The sequence below is a fragment of the Archocentrus centrarchus genome, chromosome 6 (genome assembly GCF_007364275.1).
Source record: "Archocentrus centrarchus isolate MPI-CPG fArcCen1 chromosome 6, fArcCen1, whole genome shotgun sequence".
Classification (NCBI taxonomy): domain Eukaryota; kingdom Metazoa; phylum Chordata; class Actinopteri; order Cichliformes; family Cichlidae; genus Archocentrus; species Archocentrus centrarchus.
In genome coordinates, this window is record NC_044351.1 from 2,677,345 (window position 1) to 2,695,162 (window position 17,818).

At 45.9% G+C, this 17,818-nt stretch overlaps 2 protein-coding genes across 3 annotated transcripts in view; one reads left to right on the forward strand and one right to left on the reverse strand.

Moving 5' to 3' along the window:
• spg11 (SPG11 vesicle trafficking associated, spatacsin) overlaps positions 1-6,968 on the reverse strand; it is a 28,236-nt gene extending 21,268 nt beyond the window's left edge. The window contains exons 1-8 of the mRNA XM_030731549.1: positions 6,550-6,968; positions 5,618-5,805; positions 5,321-5,545; positions 3,451-3,664; positions 2,829-2,966; positions 1,826-2,211; positions 892-1,037; positions 510-642 (exon numbers count right to left, since the gene is read on the reverse strand). Of these exons, the coding sequence (XP_030587409.1) occupies positions 510-642; positions 892-1,037; positions 1,826-2,211; positions 2,829-2,966; positions 3,451-3,664; positions 5,321-5,545; positions 5,618-5,805; positions 6,550-6,764 (1,645 nt within the window). The 5' untranslated portion in view covers positions 6,765-6,968. The remainder of the gene's footprint in view (positions 1-509; positions 643-891; positions 1,038-1,825; positions 2,212-2,828; positions 2,967-3,450; positions 3,665-5,320; positions 5,546-5,617; positions 5,806-6,549) is intronic.
• Positions 6,969-7,118: 150 nt separating this feature from the next.
• ciao2a (cytosolic iron-sulfur assembly component 2A) lies at positions 7,119-17,605 on the forward strand. Of its 2 annotated transcripts, XM_030731587.1 has the most exons (5): positions 7,119-7,350; positions 8,354-8,518; positions 14,531-14,580; positions 16,358-16,403; positions 16,888-17,605. In XM_030731587.1, exons 1-5 carry the CDS (start codon positions 7,227-7,229, stop codon positions 16,986-16,988), a joined length of 486 nt encoding a protein of 161 aa, XP_030587447.1. In that variant the 5' UTR covers positions 7,119-7,226; the 3' UTR covers positions 16,989-17,605. The 2 variants fall into 2 exon arrangements, with proteins under 2 accessions (XP_030587447.1, XP_030587448.1); XM_030731588.1 differs by lacking the exon at positions 14,531-14,580.
• Positions 17,606-17,818: the final 213 nt, after the last annotated feature.

Here is a 17,818-nt window from a genome sequence, read left to right on the forward strand (position 1 = left end):
AATAAAGTGCAATGGAGTTATAGGAAAGTAAATAGAAACCCGTTTCACTCCAGCACTGCTGTTAGGCAGAAGATTAACTTTACTCTAGCCCAGTCGCACTGCTGTGCGGGACACCAGAGGACGCCGGTGCCACTACACACACCTCTGCATGCATGACTCAAACACGTCTACATACCTCATAGAGCTTGGAACCTTTTTGTAGACTAGTATGAACTATAATAAAATCACTAAAATGCAGATCTACTTTTTATTTAGAGATGTTGCAAATTCTGTTTTTAAAATTCATGAAGCTTTGTGCAGACTTCTCCTTTTAGAAATCACCACTAATGCTGGAAATGCTGCCCTAAAGTCGTTTCTGGTAGGTGACCATCTTTTATGTACAGTCTATGTCATTTTGGAATATTTTGGAAAATGTTTTATGTGACAGCATCCAAAAATGTCTCTGAGCTGTGTGTATGCTTCAATGCTTGTAATCTCCACAGTGTTAGTGTAATGTGGGGTATACGCACTGTGCGTGAGGCTCAGTGTGGAGGCTGCTGGCTGATCGGCACAGCTGAGCGCTGCTGCCGGAGGGTTCAGGACATTTTCTTTGCTCTTCAGGTAGAAATCGACCGTGTCCAGCTGACGGTTCTTCAGCCCAGTCTGCAGAACAGAAGAAGACAAACTGCCTTCATCTAAATGTCATGAACAAAAAAAAGAATTTGTTTTCCTAATGAATAAATAACAGTGTGAGATTTTTATTTGATTTGTTTCATTTGGTTCTCTTCACTTTGAGGGATTGATGTCATATTTACACAGAACTATCAAAGATGTCCAAGGGTTCACAAACTTTTTCCTGTAATCATAAAGCCGTGCAGCTTTCTGCGTTTGCTGTAGATTATTGTTTCCTACCTGCAGGGCGTGGATGGGGATGGAGCAGCGCCCCCAGCTGTTCAGGTGACAGACTGCGTCCACTGTCGCTGCGCTACCGAACAGCATCAACCTGCTGAGCAGGTCCTGCTGCGACACGGAGAACAGGACCTGGAACACACCGGCCTCTGACAGGCAGACAGACAGACAGGCAGAGACAGACACAGACACAGACAGACAGACAGAGACAGACACAGACACAGACAGAAAGGCAGACAGACAGAGACAGACACAGACAGACAGGCAGGCAGACAGACAGGCAGCGGCCGTGAAATAAACTGTACTTTCTGCAGTTTTCTGTGATTTCTTTCAAACAGTCAAAGTCTGAAAATAGAAACAAAGTTCTGATTTTACTGCTTTTTCTTTCAAACTGGCTGCAGGAACAAAATACATTTCACTGTGCATTGTACTGTGTATAACTGTGCATGTGACGAATAAAACCTTATCTTATTTTATAATTTGGGATTTTGACAGTTCAGTTAGTTTTGACAAAATTCTGCTGCAAACATGATCACTGAGCTCTAAAGAGGAAAAACTGTCACATGAAAAAAAAAAAGATGTAATAATTAGGTGACCTTGACTTTTGACCTTGACCCAGTGACCCCATGTACAATCCCAACCTTGCTTTGGTCATAAGCTATCAGCCCATGAAGTTTGGTCAGCGCAGACCGAACGGTTCTCGAGTTTTTGAGCGGACACTTCAACGGACGCTGCCCGCTGTGGGTGATCACATCGTCTCATCTTTTGACTGGCATATAAAAAAAAGCTTAAAGGAAATTAAAAGTTGAAGCTCCATTTCTGATGAATAACTGCACACAGTCTGAGAACACCTCAGACTGCTGAAGTGATCCAGGACTCAGGAAAACACTAACAGTGAAAGACTTGACTCAGAGTGCTGTGTCTGTAACCCACTTACTCTTCAGCAGCAGGCGATGCTGCCTCTCTCCACAGCACTGAACTGGAGCCGCCTCGCCCTCCGCCTGGTGGTAGCTCACGTTCCCGTGCTCCATCTCCCACAAGGCCACTGTGGTCTGTCTGTTGCCCGGGCTGATGAAGGTCAGCAGAGCGGAGAACTCGGAGACGGTGAGCTGAGACGGAGCGGACGATTCGGGGACGGCGAAAGAAACGGTCAGCCCACCCGGAGGCACTCTGCTGTGGGCCGAGGATGGAGCCAGGTGGGAGTCCAGGTGGGGGAGCGAGGAGAACCAGGTGGTCCTGGGAGGCCGAGATGAAGAGGAGGAGGAAGGAGCAGTGGCCTGTTGTGCTCTGCTGTACATGGAGGTCAGACGACCTTCCCAGGAGCTGTAGTTGAGGACAAAGGTGAAAGGTTAAAGGTGGAGATATGAGCAACAATGAAGTGCTGAAAGACTGAATGGTCACTCAGTTCAGCGCTGAGTGATCATTCAATTTTTCAGGGGTGGCTGTGGCTCAAGAGGCAGAGCAGATCATCTGCTAATTGAAAGGTTGGTGGTTCGATCCCAAGGACACTAAGGCGTGCAGCCATGCCTTAGTGTCCTTGGGCAAGATGCTGAACTCCAAGTTGCTCCTGATCCGTTCACACTGATCGGAGTGTGAGTGTTAGATAGAAACCACTTAGACATGCCTGAATGTGTGTGAATGAGGTGTGCTGCATGCAGCACTTTGAGTGCTCGATATATAAATGGTCTATAAAACGCGTCTGTGAGCCTCATTCTCAATAAATTCAAATAAATGCTGAAATAAAGTTCACTCTAATCCTTTTTTCAACCCACAAATACCATTTTAATTTTTTTTAATAAAAACCAAAAAGGTTTGAGTTCACCATCTGTAGTATATCTAATAACCCTCAGAGTTATCAGATCTCATGAATCCGATATGGATGCTTATCTTCAGGCTCATCATGTATAAAAGTCGAGTCTCTGAGGGTGTCGGCAGCTTACCGGTCAGCGCTGAAGGCCCCGCCCAGGGCAGTGAGACTGAAGCTGGAGCTGGACAGACTGTCCTGGTCTCTGGGGTGCTGCGGCTGAAGGGGGGGGCGTGGCTGGGGGCCGGCACATAGCAGGTGGTCTGGAAACATCCTGAAAGACAGATTTGTGACTCTGAAGTTTGCTCTGTGCACGATTGGCCTGCAGATGAGTCTCAGCTGTTTGATGCAGTTAATCAGTTTAATTTTCCTCCAGCTGAGCCGGGAAGTCTCACATCAGACAGGCTCAAAGTTTTCTGTCCAGACAGGATCAGAGCTGAGCAGAGGGCCGACTGATCCTCGGCGTTATCACGCCGCCCTCACCCTTCCTGCTTCGACCCTCATTTTGAGAATAGTGCTTAATGGCCTCTTAAATGGGACAATTTTCACTCGAATTACCACAAATTCATATCTGTAAAACTTCCTCAAACAGCCTCTAAATAGAGAGGCTGCCCTGTAGCTAATACAGACACTGCTCTGCTTCTATTGAACTAGATTCATACTGATACTTTTTATTGATTAGGAAAAAAAAAGGCCTCAGGGGCAAATAAAAAGCAGAGAAAAAAGAGACATCACAAAGACCGTGTTTGACTCCATACCTGAAGTAGTGGTTGAGGTCGATAGCGATGGCGGTGTGGGACTGAGTGATGGCCACGGCTGTGCTGAGATCAGCTGACACCTGGAGGAGGCAGAAGGAGGGGGTGGGGGAGGAGGGAGAGGAGCAGGTGAACTCGTCCTCTGCAGGGCCAGAGCTCAGGTAGGCGGGCAGGTTAACGCTAGCCAGTAGAGTGCCATCAGAGATGCTATACACAGCTGGAGGGGGCGGAGTCAAAGAAAAGACTTGGGAGTAGAAATGTCTCATTCCTCTAAAGGAAAGCTTTCTGGATTTTTCCATTACTGACTGCTAGATCAACTTATATATCACAGCTTTTTAATATCGCTTGTTTGTTCTTAGTGTGAGCGGTTTGGAGACAAAATCAGAGACACGAGGCTGAGATGGTTTGGACATGTGCAGAGGAGGGATGAAGACGGAGCTGCCAGGCAGGAGGAGAAGAGGAAGACCTCAGAGGAGGTTCATGGATGTAGTGAAGGAGGACATGCGGAGGGTGTGACAGAGGAGGATGCTGGGACGGGGTGAGATGGAGCTCCCTGAAAGAAGAAGAGGCTTGTCCATTTGTGGGGTTTATGAGTTGACACCCTTTTGGACTCGTGCAGCTGGTCCAGGTTTTGAAGATTCGTCTTGGTAGAGCATCAGCAGAAAAGTGCAGTTCGCATTAAATATGAAGGCTTGTATGTCGAAACATGCTGGAGTGTTTTTGGCTCAAACATAAAGACATTTTAAATATAAGAGCACCTCAGAGTGCTTTGACGTTTAAAGTAATTTACTAAGATTTGAACCTGGCAATTTACTGCAAATGTCACTGAATTACTTGCAGAAAGGAGCACGTTTGGAGGTGCTCGTTTATTTGGAATGACGGGGAGATGTTATCAGGACGAGGCTCAAATCTTTGAGAAAGGATCTGAGTGCTTCAGAGCTGAGCTCCACGTCCTTCAGTAATAACTCGGGCAGCGTCAAAGCGTCAGAGAGAGGGAAGCATCCCAGAGCAAACACAAAGGGACGCGTCCAGTTTGAGAGGCAGCAAAGTTGTTTTTCACAGTGAACTGAGCAGTTTGCAGTGTTCAGGTTTTTCTGAGCAGTGCACGCACACAGAGCTCTGGAACGTCACCATTTGACTTTAACGTTGTTTTTTAACTGCTCTCCAATAGTGGATCTGTTATATCCCAGATTAAAATGCAGGAAAGCTCCGGTGTGTGTTAGATTAATGTCTGAATGTTACACTATGGTGTGCAGAAAAAGCAACAGCAATGCGCACATTTATGCAGGTATAAACGGCTCAGGAGCTGGCTGTAAATAATGTTCTGTCTTCTTCTTCTTCTACACATCCTACAGGTCAGCTGTTACAGATTCCAGGTTTATGCGGTGGAATTAATCGGAATATCGCAGCTCTCCTGAGCTGTCAGATCGAGCCAGAGAACGACTACAAGCCTCCACGCTGGTCCCAGCAAATTCAGCTTTATATCAAAAACATCGATCCTCCTTCAGCTGCCGTGTCTCTGCAGCGACGTGCTGTTTCCAGAGACAAACACGAGGACAAACCCTCATTTTATACTACGCTCGCTCCCTCGTCAGGTCGGTTTTGTTGGTCATTACTGAAACGAACCGGCAGCGTCTGTTTTGATAAATGAGCCCGACCACATGCCCGACTTTCCCCTCCCATCAGCACATTTTTGTGACTGCAGCATCACGCTGATTTGCCCTGCTTAGTAAATCTGTGATAAAGCACTTACTAGCACTCTGACCTTTGTGTACTAGTACTCGTACTGACTTGTTTAGGACGTTCTATGAGGTATACTGCAGCTGTAGTAGTATGTAGTGACCTGTGAAGCCTTAAAATCAATGGAGGATACATATGAGTCCGGTGGAGCTGAGAGCAAACAGGGTTTCCATGGAGACACAGTGATGGACAGCAGAGTGTCGGTCGCTGTCGGTCAGCTGGACGCCGCAGCAGGATGACGTCTGAGGCTCCTCCTCCCCCTGCCACTGTAGCTGCAGCAGCCAATCGGAGTTCAGCAGAACGCAGCAGCGACCAGCCACAAAGGACAACACCTGCACCACCTGCAGCTCGCTCACAGCTGAGAGTAAACACTGAGTCAGTAAATGCGACACATCAATAACAGGCTGGGTGGGGTGGCTCTGGTACTCACTGTGGTCCTGGTCTCTGATGGTCTGCAGCAGGCGGCCTGCGGGACATTCACACGCACAGAGCACGGAGATGAAGGCCGACCGTTCGGCCTTGACCTCCAGCAGCTTCAGGTCACCGTGAGATCCCACAGCCAGCAGCCTGGAGCTGCTGACCCCCCGAGAGCGGACCGACACCTCCTCCCAGGAAAAACTGGGAGCAGAAAGAAAAGTTTAGAAAAACTGCTCATTTACAGCTGAAGACAAAACTGCACAATATACAAAACACAGAGATGAACAAGTCTTCTGATGACCTCCAACTCTTCCTCAGCTGCATTATCAGCATTTTATTAGCTTCTTCTCAGTTTCTCTTTCTGACATACATGCTTAAACACTTCAGAGAAACACATGTCGGTGACCCAGTGAGGTTTTAGTCACAGCAACAGGAAAATTATAAGCACTGTAAAAAAATTATTCTTTTTTAGTCCATTTTGTTAATGTGTCTATATTCAAATCCTAAAAATATTTTAGACATGAAGTAATGAGAAAAAATCAGCCTGTTTGAGTTTGTGTATTTGTCACACTCACATATTTCAGATGTTCAAACAAATTTTAATATTAGAGTAAAAACAAAATGCAGTTTTTAAATGATGGTTTCATTTATTAAGTGGAACAAAGCTAACCTGCTGTGTGAAAAATGAACCGCCCGCCTCGTTAAATCATGAATTAACTCACTGCCAACTGAAGAATCCGGCTCAGGTAGGTTTGGATCGCTTTTGTCCCTTAATAAACAAAATCTTCATTTAAAAACGGCGTTTTGTACCTACTCGGGTTAACTCTGTCCAATAAAATCTGTTTGATGATCTGAAACATGTATGTGTGACAAATATGCCACCCCTGCTGGGTCTTTAGCTGGCTGTGACACATTCGGTTTCCCTGCATCTCCTGCGGGACTCACTCTCGGTAGGTGCCCTCCACTGCAGCCGGAGAAGCCTCTCTGTCCGCCGGGTCCCACACCACCAGCTGTCCCCGGACCCCGAGACATCCGAGCAGGGAGCCTCCGGGAGCCAGCTCAGCTTTCTGGATGTCCGCTACATCGCCACAGTGCTGGTTCTCCGGGATCACAGCCACCTCAGTGGATCCGGTCTGCAGCCGCCGGTCCGCCTCCAACATCCTCACACGGTGAGCCTCACAGTCCGGATTAACGGGTTAAATGTGAGCTACGGAGACATTTTAGCGTCAAAGAGCGATATTTCTTGGGTATTTCCTCTGGTCAGGTAAACAGCTGCTGGTCCCGATCGTCACGTGCGCTGCCTCTGCTGTCAGCTGATCTTCACTGAAACTTAATCGAAAGCAGAAACTACAGAAAACAGACCGTTTATTCGGGCGCAACACCGTCATCGTACATCGATTGCTTTTCCTGGAACCAAGCGCTAGAACGCGAAAGTCGCACGCTGATTGGCTGAGACACACACCGCCGATCTGTAGATCGCCTCCAGGTTACTGCCCATGCTAAGTGTGGTCGCTGGGCCCATCCTCGCTGATAGAGATCTGCGGAAGCCCGCGAACGACCGTCCCCGCTTTTCTGCCAAAGGCTCAGCGAAAGGCCCAGTTTATTATGGCGTTTTCTAGAAAATGGAAACCGTGTTCAGCCTCGTCTCGTTAACCGTCACTAAGGTTTTACAGTTCTCCGGACTGGCGGATAACAGGAATGCCTTGAGGACGAAAAAGATGGAGGAGAAAGCGTTAGAAGTGTACGGTACGTGGAGCCGGTAATGGAGGCTAATGGAGGCTGTGCTGCGTCAGTAGACGGGCTCCAGCTCACCGCTGACGGAGAACCGAGGACAAACACCGAACTATAAGAAAAATGTCCTGTTTCAATGACAGTTTTCTGTCACCTTTGTCACCTGATTATCATGTGATAAAGTGTCTGTTATGTAATAAGCTTCAGCAGGTTTTACAGATTAGTAGTAAAAAGCTTAAATATTTGCAGTCAAAGTCAAATGTGTGAATTTTCTTGTTGACTGGACTTTAATGGTGTGAAGTAAAGACTTTAAACACAGAAGTTTCCTTCCTCTCATCGTGGCCATGAATGTCAGGGTCACCTTAGGCTTTATTGAGCTCCTCTCTTTGGTGCAGTGATTGTAGAGCAAACATCTTTACTGACTTTAAAACACAAGTTTGAATCTTCTCTGATCCACACATGCTCAGATGTATCCATACAGGCTCAAATATAAACACACACTTAAATCTTTTAATAATTAGTACTGAGGGTACTACGTCTTAACCTGCCAAGGCCTGTTAACGTCCCATTAGTGATAGTAATTTGTTTGACAGCACTCACTGGACTGACCAAATACAACGGGAACTCACACTGTCACCCTCAGATGAGCGCAAATTGGTTATATATGTTCAGGAACCACCAAGACTCAAGCCATGATCCCAAACATCTGGTCGAGGTGGAGACATTTAACCAAATATTAGTGGGGGTGTGCATATATATTTGAGCCTGTGTTTATCAGAGAAAATCCCAAATTAATTCAAGCTTTCTGAGGGAGACTGCTTTCCTTCACTGTCACCATCCTAAAGGTCTATTCGAAGGCAGGAAAAACCCTGAAAACAGGAATTTTGTCCACTCTTTGCGTCTTGTATTGTCATCAGATAGTTTGCTTCATCTGGTTTTAAACACAAGGCTTTGCCTCTCTTCTGGTTTTAAACTCATGGTCAGGTGACTCATGTTTTCTTTTCCTGCACTCCAACAGATGTGATCAAATCCATCCGGGACCCAGAGAAGCCCAACACCCTGGAGGAGCTGGAGGTGGTGACGGAGAAGTGCGTGGAGGTCCAGGACCTTGGAGAGGACGAGTACCTCATCATCATCAAGTTCTCTCCCACCGTCCCTCACTGCTCTCTGGCTACGCTGATCGGTGAGTCGCTCTCCTGACAGCGCAGCAGACACGAGCAGGACACAAACCGGTGGTGAAACCAGGTCTGACTTCTTTCAGACCTGGTTTGAAATAACTCAAAATATCCCCAAAAATCTACTTTTGAAAGATCAGCAGCATTTAGAGGTGGAGCAGAATTAAAAACCACAGTGATGCACGATTTTAGCTTCAACAAAAGTCAGAAAGAAAGAGCAGCTCTAACTCTGCAGATGATCTGAGCTCAGCAGGACTGAAAACAAACGCAGAATGAAATAAAATAAAAACTAATCAGTAGGGCTGCATAAAACGATTATTTTAGTAATCGAGTATTCTATCGATTATTCCAGCGATTAATCGAGTAAGCGGATAAGAAATACTTTTTTTATTAACAGTTTATCTGCATATTTTAACTTCCGTACTGCAGTTTCTCGCCATGTGAACAAACAGCGGTGAATGGAGCAGCTACAAAGTTCTCTTTTCTTCACCTTAACACTTGCTGATCAGGTGCTTGATGAAGGACCTCCAGCTGTTTCACAGATTTAATGGTGGTTACTAAAAGAAAAAGCTGCTGTTTTGGACGCTGGAAAAACGTTTCCTTTTTCACTACTTGAGCTCACCGTCACAGCTTCGCCTCTTTGCGCTTGCGCAGTTAAAACCACTGCCTGCTATGAGTGTTTTGAAAAACTAGTGGCTGTGGGAGCCATAGCGCATGTGTGAGTAATGGTGTAATGCTTTGTATTCACAAGCATTCTCGAAAATACGTTTCTACTGCAGGTCTACATTTAGTCACTAATAAGGGATTAAAGTATAAAAAATATTTTGAAGGAGCCCCTCGGTCCTGGGGGGCGGGCCTTCCAGTACCACACCATCGCTAGTGCTAATGGCCCGCGCTCGCTAGCAAACCAGTTCTGGTAGCTACAGCTGAAGTAAAGACAAAAATAGCAGCTGAAATTGTCAGTGAGCACAACACACACAGACACACAGAGAGCAGTGGAGGCGTGGAAATGCATGTCAGCGACAGTTGCCACCCGTCCCGTAAAGTACGGAACACGGCATGTTAGGGAGCCGCCACGGAGTCCCGTAACATACGGGGTTCTGTATTTTACGAGACAGGTGGCAACTCTAGTGATGATCCACTCTGTGTTAAAGGAAATCCATCGCAGCGACGGAGAGCTTTTTAGAATGTGTGCTTGTGTATACGTGAGTGATTCACACTCCAGTCCAGTCGGTGGCGGTAATGCAGTTCTATGTTGGTTTGCCAGCCCCCAATAAACCCACAAAAAAAACGTCAGCACTAATGCTGCTAATGCTAGTGAGGAGCGCCGCTTACACCGAGACAGCTGAGCGCTGCAGAGTTTAAACGAAGCATCGAGACAGTAAATTTGTGTCGATAAATTTTTAGAATCGATTTAATCGAGTTAATCGATGAATCGTTGCAGCCCTACTAATCAGGAAATAAAAAGCTGGAACAGCTAGCAATCATGCAGTTTAAAAGAACATGTTAACCTCCCTAGGGCTGCATAAAACGATTATTTTAGTAATCGAGTATTCTATCGATTATTCCAGCGATTAATCGAGTAATCGGATAAGAAATACTTTTTTTTATTAACAGTTTATCTGCATATTTTAACTTCCGTACTGCAGTTTTTCACCTGTGAACAAACAGCAGTGAATGGAGCAGCTACAAAGTTCTCTTTTCTTCACCTTAACACTTGCTGATCAGGTGCTTGATGAAGGACCTCCAGCTGTTTCACAGATTTAATGGTGGTTACTAAAAGAAAAAGCTGCTGTTTTGGACGCTGGAAGAACGTTTCCTTTTTCACTACTTGAGCTCACCGTCACAGCTTCGCCTCTTTGCGCTTGCGCAGTTAAAACCGCTGCCTGCTATGAGTGTTTTGAAAAACTAGTGGCTGCGGGAGCCATGGCGCATGTGTGAGTAATGGTGTAATGCTTTGTATTCACAAGCATTCTCGAAAATACGTTTCTACTGCAGGTCTATATTTAGTCACTAATAAGGGATTAAAGTATAAAAAATATTTTGAAGGAGCCCCTCGGTCCTGGGGGGCGGGCCTTCCGGTACCGAACCATCGCTAGTGCTAATGGCCCGCGCTCTAGCAAACCAGTTCTGGTAGCTACAGCTGAAGTAAAGACAAAAATAGCAGCTGAAATTGTCAGCGAGCACAACACACACAGACACACAGAGAGCAGTGGAGGCGTGGAAATGGATGTCAGCGACAGTTGCCACACGTCCCGTAAAGTACGGAACACGGCATGTTACGGAGCCGTATTCCACGGAGTCCCGTAACATACGGGGTTCTGTATTTTACGAGACAGGTGGCAACTCTAGTGATGATCCACTCTGTGTTAAATGAAATCCATCGCAGCGACGGAGAGCTTTTTAGAATCTGTGTGTGTGTGTGTGCGCGCGCGATTCACACTCCAGTCCAGTAGGTGGCGGTAATGCAGTTCTATGTTGGTTTGCCAGCCACCAATAAACCCACAAAAAAACGACGGAGCACTAATACTAGTGAGGAGCGCCGCTTACACCGAGACAGCTGAGCGCTGCAGAGTTTAAACGAAGCATCGACACAGTAAATTTGTGTCGATAAATTTTTAGAATCGATTTAATCGAGTTAATCGATGAATCGTTGCAGCCCTAAACCTCCCCAAAGGTCAGAGGTCAGGCCATTACTCACCAAACACAGAAAATTCACGTGAATGTTTCCTGCATTAAACATATTTTTCGGACTCTGCTGTTCGTAATGCAGCCGTTCAGACCGACCGCATAGTTTCGCAGGACGAATTTGCCACATTTATTTTTTCAGGTCAAGCTCAATTTATTGATTTATTTATTTTCAGATTTATTTATTATTTTTGCTTCTTTTTTTTTTCCTGTGGTGCATTTTTTGTTTTTTGAGGATGAATGAATTTTTTAAATTTTTTTTTTGCAAAATTGCAACACTTTCAGTGTGTATACACGTTATACGACAAATCTGCATCCAGAAAATTCAGAATTTCCTGTCTTTTTTTTTTTTGCAACACACTCAGTGTGTAAAGGCATTAATTTAGGAGTATTTTTGGAGCAAGGAAGCTGACTAAGAGCTGGATTTTTATTTTGGTGACGAGCTCTCTGAGAGGATTCTCAGAGCTCATAAAAACGCTCGTGCTTTCTCAACTCCAACCTCAACTCCCCAAAAAGTTGGGATGCTGTGCATAATGTGAATAAAACCATTGATGGCTGAGGTAAACCGCAGACTGACACTCACTGCAGATGAACGGTGGCCGGAGGTTTTTGTCCAGAAGTGCACGGGAAGAATCGACGGTGCTGAACGGGCCAATCAGACTCGTTGCGGTCTGCGTCGAGCTGACGTGTAGTTGGATTTCTCGGGAAGTGCACATCAGGTTATGGCGTAGCTTTCCTGCTGAAGCATAAATCCCAGGACCCAGGAGGGAACAAAGTCCCAACATTTTATTAGTTTCTATCGGCTGGCACCGCATGCAAAACACCAGGACGGGACCTCACGGTGATTAACCCATAATGCACCAGCACAAGGCCACTTACGTAAGTTATGTCGTAGCTGTACAAAGATTCAGAGCAGAAGTCTGAATCAGGCTTTAACCTGCATCTGTGGATGGCACGGTGAGCTGAGCTGTGATTTCTGGAAGTGCTCCTGAGCCTTTGCAGGGATTTCCAGGACAGAATCGGGCCTGTTTTCACTGCAGTGCTGCCTGAAGATCACGGCTTTCCAATGTTGACTTTGTGCTCTGTCCCTTGTGCACAGATTTCTGCAGATTCTCTGAATCTTTTGATGAGATTATGTACTGAGCACCGTGAGAAGAGTCTTCAGTTTTTCTGAAATAAAATAATAATAGTGAATAAAAGTGCTGGCATGCACAGAGCTGGTATTTAGTATTCTGGACGTCCTCGCGGTGTCAGCCGGCCGCAGTCAGTTTGAGTTTGAATGAAGTGACAGAGCGTCCCCGAGGAGGCAGCTCTTAATGGGATGAACAGCAGTGAAATAACCGGCGCCTTTCTTTTAGGTCAAAGTGATCTCGGCCTCCTTTGACTCCAGCAGTGCACGGAGGGACTGGAGCAGTTTTTTTTTTTTTTATGGAGCAGATACAGTTTGAATGAGACAGGGCTCCTGGATATTCATGCCTTTTAGCAGAGCTGCAGGGGTTAGCCCCACATCTGTGGGTCCACTTTGGGATGTTTTGTTGGCAGCAGAGAGCAGAAAATGTTTCAGTATTACTAAAATGCTGAAAGTATGTCAGGATGCGGCGTCGCTCCTTCAGGATGTCGGTGACTCATCGCTATCCTTCCTTCACCGTGCTGTGAAGTTACACCTCTGAGATGTGTCGATCATACAGGGTGCCCTAATTTCCCTGAATCCATCAGGTTTGGCTTAAATCACGTGGATCTGCAGAGTTTGGACACATGATCATTTTTTTTTCTGCATATAAGAAAACATTCATCGCCAAGAAACACCCTGAAACCCCGTAAATCTGTCACATGCCCCAAATTCACAGTGAAGCGTCTGCTAAGACTAATACCTGCTTTTAAACTGCACTGTGCCTCCTCACTGCAGATCGCGGTGGCTGAGCACATGATCGGAGGCTCGCTCGTGCTTTCTTTGCTGAAGGTCTCCTCTTCTTCATCCTTTGCTTCATTATTCTCTGTGAGTCAGGCAGCTTTGACAGAACACCCACAAAAAGTAAGATCAGAACATGCGGCTCAATTGGAAATGCTGTGTTATGACCTTTGGTAGCAAAATAGCTTTTTTGTCCCCTAAATTTGTATAGAAATGCTTCCAGAAACTTCATATAAATGAATGGAGACTCGTCATGAATAAAAAGCCCAGCCTGCTTTAAAGCACCGGCTCTCAGGTGTGCTTAATTACAGACACGTCATTCAAAGTTTAAATGGGTCACAAAGTTTTGGACTTTTAATGAATGAATCTCTGTTTTGATGTCTTCTACTTTCTTCCAGTCGCAGTTTAAGTTAGATGAAAATCGAGGTTTCCTCTTTACTCCGAGCCGTCAGCCTGAAGATTATTCTGAACAAAAATTCATCCATGCTCAAACCTTTCCCTCTGATTACACAATTTATACATCAAAATGTAGCTATTTTAGTCGTCCTTCACCTGCATATTGCAGCAGGACTTCTGATTTTGTTCCCGTAGTGGTTCATTATAAAACAGCTACCAAATTTCTGCTGGAATCAGAAGCATGGGGATTTCTGTCCTGTGAACGTTTCCTGTGAGGATGTGTTCCAGCAGAAGCTGCTGCCGCTAATCTTGGAACAGTTTTTCTGATGCGACTGAGACTCGTCACAGCAGCAGGTGCTCGGGCTCACTAAAATTTCACCACATGCATGTTGGACTGCAGGTGAAAGTCCTCAGTCTGCTCTGCGGCCTCGGTGGAGCAGCACCTACACCAGGTTCTGGTTAGGGTGACCCTCCAGAGGATCTCCAGAACAGAACCAGCTGCGTAACGGGAGAACCGAGGCAGCTGAAAGACATCGAGGGCCGTCACCAGCCTGCCTGCAGGGGAACGACAGGAGCTGGCTGAGTTAAACTTTCTAAATCAGGGCGAGGGGATGAAATTCATACTAGGATGGTCGACATCATACCTCTGGGATCCGCCCGAGTATAGCCTGGGCTTCAGGTTCTGTGGCGACTGAAGACGTATCACGTGGTGGCCACCAGCACACGATGGGAAAAATGATTCATTTAGCAGCTAATGAGAGAACTTGATGCTTGTTGAATGGAGGACCTGCTGACTCTTCACGGGCTTTGGTTTCAAATTCTGGGTTTGGGTACTTGATTGGAAATGTGATGAAACACATGCTGCAGTAACTCGCACTAGAATTTCACTCGCATGAAATTTTTTCATATTTGACGTGCTCGTCAGTGTTTTCTATTTTCCCTGCAGGCATCAGTAAATCCTCTAATCTGCGATCTAATGTTGCTCTTCATCTGTGATCAGCGCCTGATGGTTTTTTTCTGTCTGCAGGCCTGTGCTTACAAGTGAAGCTCCAGCGATGTTTGCCATTTAAACACAAGGTGAGTTCCAGATTGATCTGGATCACTGCACCCAAACCACAAATGGCACATTTTCACCCCGACCTCTTCTGGCTTCAAGCTCCATCGATCGTTTTATGTTATGTGGTTGTTGAGCCAAAACAATGAATCTGTCCTGTTTGCTCTGTTCTCAGAGTCTTTGGGCCAAAGAGGTTTCAGTCAGAGCTGCTGGACAGTCACCAGCATTGTAATGCAGCCAGTTTTAATTTGGGGTCTTTACTTGAGCAAAATTCTCTTTTTTTGTCAAGCAAATGGAAAACAATGAGCGGAAAGAAGCCTAAAAGAAATATAGACAAAATAAATGAAGCTTTGATGAGGTCATCAGCGCTTGGCTTTGGGCAGAGCTCATGGTCAAGGTCAGGGTTCTCATCCGGCCCCATCCCCTACTTCCAATCCGCGATTTGATGTCAAAAATATGAGACAATTTGGCCCTTTAAGTTACTTTTTTGACATTTCGCTTTCCCCCTCCAATTAAGAGGAGTTAGCGAAATGTCAAAAAAGCCCGGATGTGGCCCGTAGGCCGCGAGTTTGAGACCCCTGGTCTAGGTTAAATTGACATCGTCTCACTGATGCTAGAAGGCGGTCAGTAGACCGCTGCCAGAGGAAACCTAACTGTGTTTTTGGGGGTGAAGCAGCATCTTGTTTTTTGCACTTCCACAGTGACTCAGTCCCCACAGACTCCCGCGTTATAACTTTCCAGCAGAAATAAACACGTTCACAGCCTGAGAGTCACCAGTTTAAATTAAGGCTTAAAGCTTGGATTATTAGGGGTGTGGCTTCTTTGACAGGTGGACGTCAGTGCCAAATATGATTGTCTCGCTCAAAAAAAACAACCACAGCAACTTTGAACCTTTGACTCTGTACAATAGAAGTTTAAACGGTCTTTCAAACTCAGACACGACAAAACAATCTGAACGTTCCCACATTCAGCAAAAGGAGGCAGAGGACTCCGAGCTTCCAGGAAGGGCACAGGTGTTCTCTCATTAACACATCAGTGAGCCCAACTTGGAGAAACGGAGACAGGAATATCACTGTGGATGAGCTCTCAGCTGGCCTCGGCAGGCCGTTAGCTGCTTATTTATGAGCCCGCTCGAGAGGTCGACGTCAGAGATCGAGGAGTTCTTGGACGGTTATCAGACGGGCAGGAGAGCGTGGAGGCAGGTGGAGAGCTGCAAGCTTCATCATTAAAGCATGATGAGCAGCCTCTGCATTAGAGGAGCGTTTTCAATCAGAGGTGCTGGTCATCATCTCAGTGCAGAGAGCACGATGCAGCTTCACACTGGTAGAAAATCTACCACAACAGTGGAGCCAAGTCTCAGTGTTCAGCTTAGTTGGTGCTGTGGTCGACCAGCAGCTGGGTGATGAGATCTGGACATTAGATTCATTCAGACTGTTAAAGACAGGGGCAGACGGACCCTGGTGTCCATCTCTAATGTCCTCTCATTGACACCGGGCGTCTCAGTCGAGCGTTCATGCTGCGTGCCGATAGATTTCTGTTTAATCACATTTTGAGCAGCGTTTGTGTTTCGGAGCTGTTTTGAATTATTTTTGGCTTCTGTTGTTCTCTGATCTGCATGTGTCCTCATTTATTTCTGTCATTTTGCAGTTTCTAATCTTAAAGCGCCTTCCACTGTGTTTCTTTTACACCGAGCTAGCGTCTCAAATCCTCTCTACTTTGCTCGTAATTGAATAAAAGCTGGACAAATAACTGAGAAACAAGCAGCCTTTTAACACCACTTCTTTTTCTTTGTCTTCTCAGCTGGAAATTTACATTTCAGAAGGAACACATTCTACTGAAGAAGATAGTAAGTCTGCTTCATTTATTTTTTAAAGGAAGTTTTTATGGATTGTGTGGAACATGTGACTACACTCTGCAAAGGCTCTGTTTAGTGTATGAACAGACATGTAAACAGGTATGATTAAAACCCTAATCTGAAGCAACAGGGACGCAGCGATCCAACTTTTTCCAGCGTCAACATGATACCAATACCTGAGCCAAACCTAAAGCTAAACCTGAGTGAATGGAAGCAGATACAAGTTAAACAGCAGTGGTCCTAAAGTAGACCCCTACAGAACACCTCATAAGATAAAGCTTTTCTTGGAACCCAAAGTCCAAAATTCCCAAAGGAAACCCTAAAGCCACGCCCACTGAGGTCATTGTAAAAACCAGTCCAGTGTTGGTCTGGAGAGGTCAGCTAACCAGGAGGTGGCAGCACACAGTTCAAACTGCGCTGAGCTTTCTGGCGTCATCTGTCGTCACAGCGTTTGTGTCTCTGTTTTTGTCTCCAGTTAACAAACAGATCAACGATAAGGAGCGAGTGGCGGCCGCCATGGAGAACCCCAACCTGAGAGAGATCGTGGAGCAGTGCGTCACTGAGCCCGACGACTGACTGTGTGTGTGCGCGCGTGTGTGTGTGTGTCCACAGTGCCTGAAAATAACACTCAGAGGACTTGTGAGCACCCTCCTGAAGTCGGAGGCTTTTGTTGGCACCGTGAACTGTGTCGGGGGGATTCGGGGGTTTGTTTTGGAGGGTCTTCAGGGCGAACACGGAGCCGCGCTGAGCGGTGAATAACGAGCAGCATCGGAGGCTGGAATTAAATAACAGATGCGTGTGTTGACTTTCTCATCATTCCCTGGCAGAGGGACTCAGTGAACGGCGGCGGGGCCTCGCTGTCGTCTGCTAAAGGTGGCAGGAGATGCTGTGGGGTGGGGTGGGGCGGGGGGAGCAAACAGGAAACTGTCCTACTTCCATCTCATCATTCAGACTCATTCTGTGTGGAGAGACCGAATCTGTGACTTTATCTGCTTTTATCTAAAAAAAGAGGAAGAAGCACAGAGCTGTTTCCTCCTTTTCTTCTACTGATTGTTTTTTGCTGTTTGTCCTTTTCTAAATGCACTTATCAGGATTTATCTGACAGAAAAAGACTTTTGGAGGTGATTATATTTTAATAAGATGTAAAAGTCTCATTTACAGAATAATCGAGTAATAAAATTTGATTAAAAGTGGACCTATTTTGCTTTCGCTTATTTCCTGTCGTATATCTCCTGTTGCAGTGGTGGATGTTCAAGTTTGGTGGGACAGCCAATCGGAAGAAAGTTGACTTAAAGGGGGAGGAGCTAAGACATATTGTTACACGAGTGTTTTTTTAAAACTGGGATTTTTCTGAGCTTTGATAAATGTCTCAGTGAGAAATAATGATCTCAAGCGCTGACAGGAGC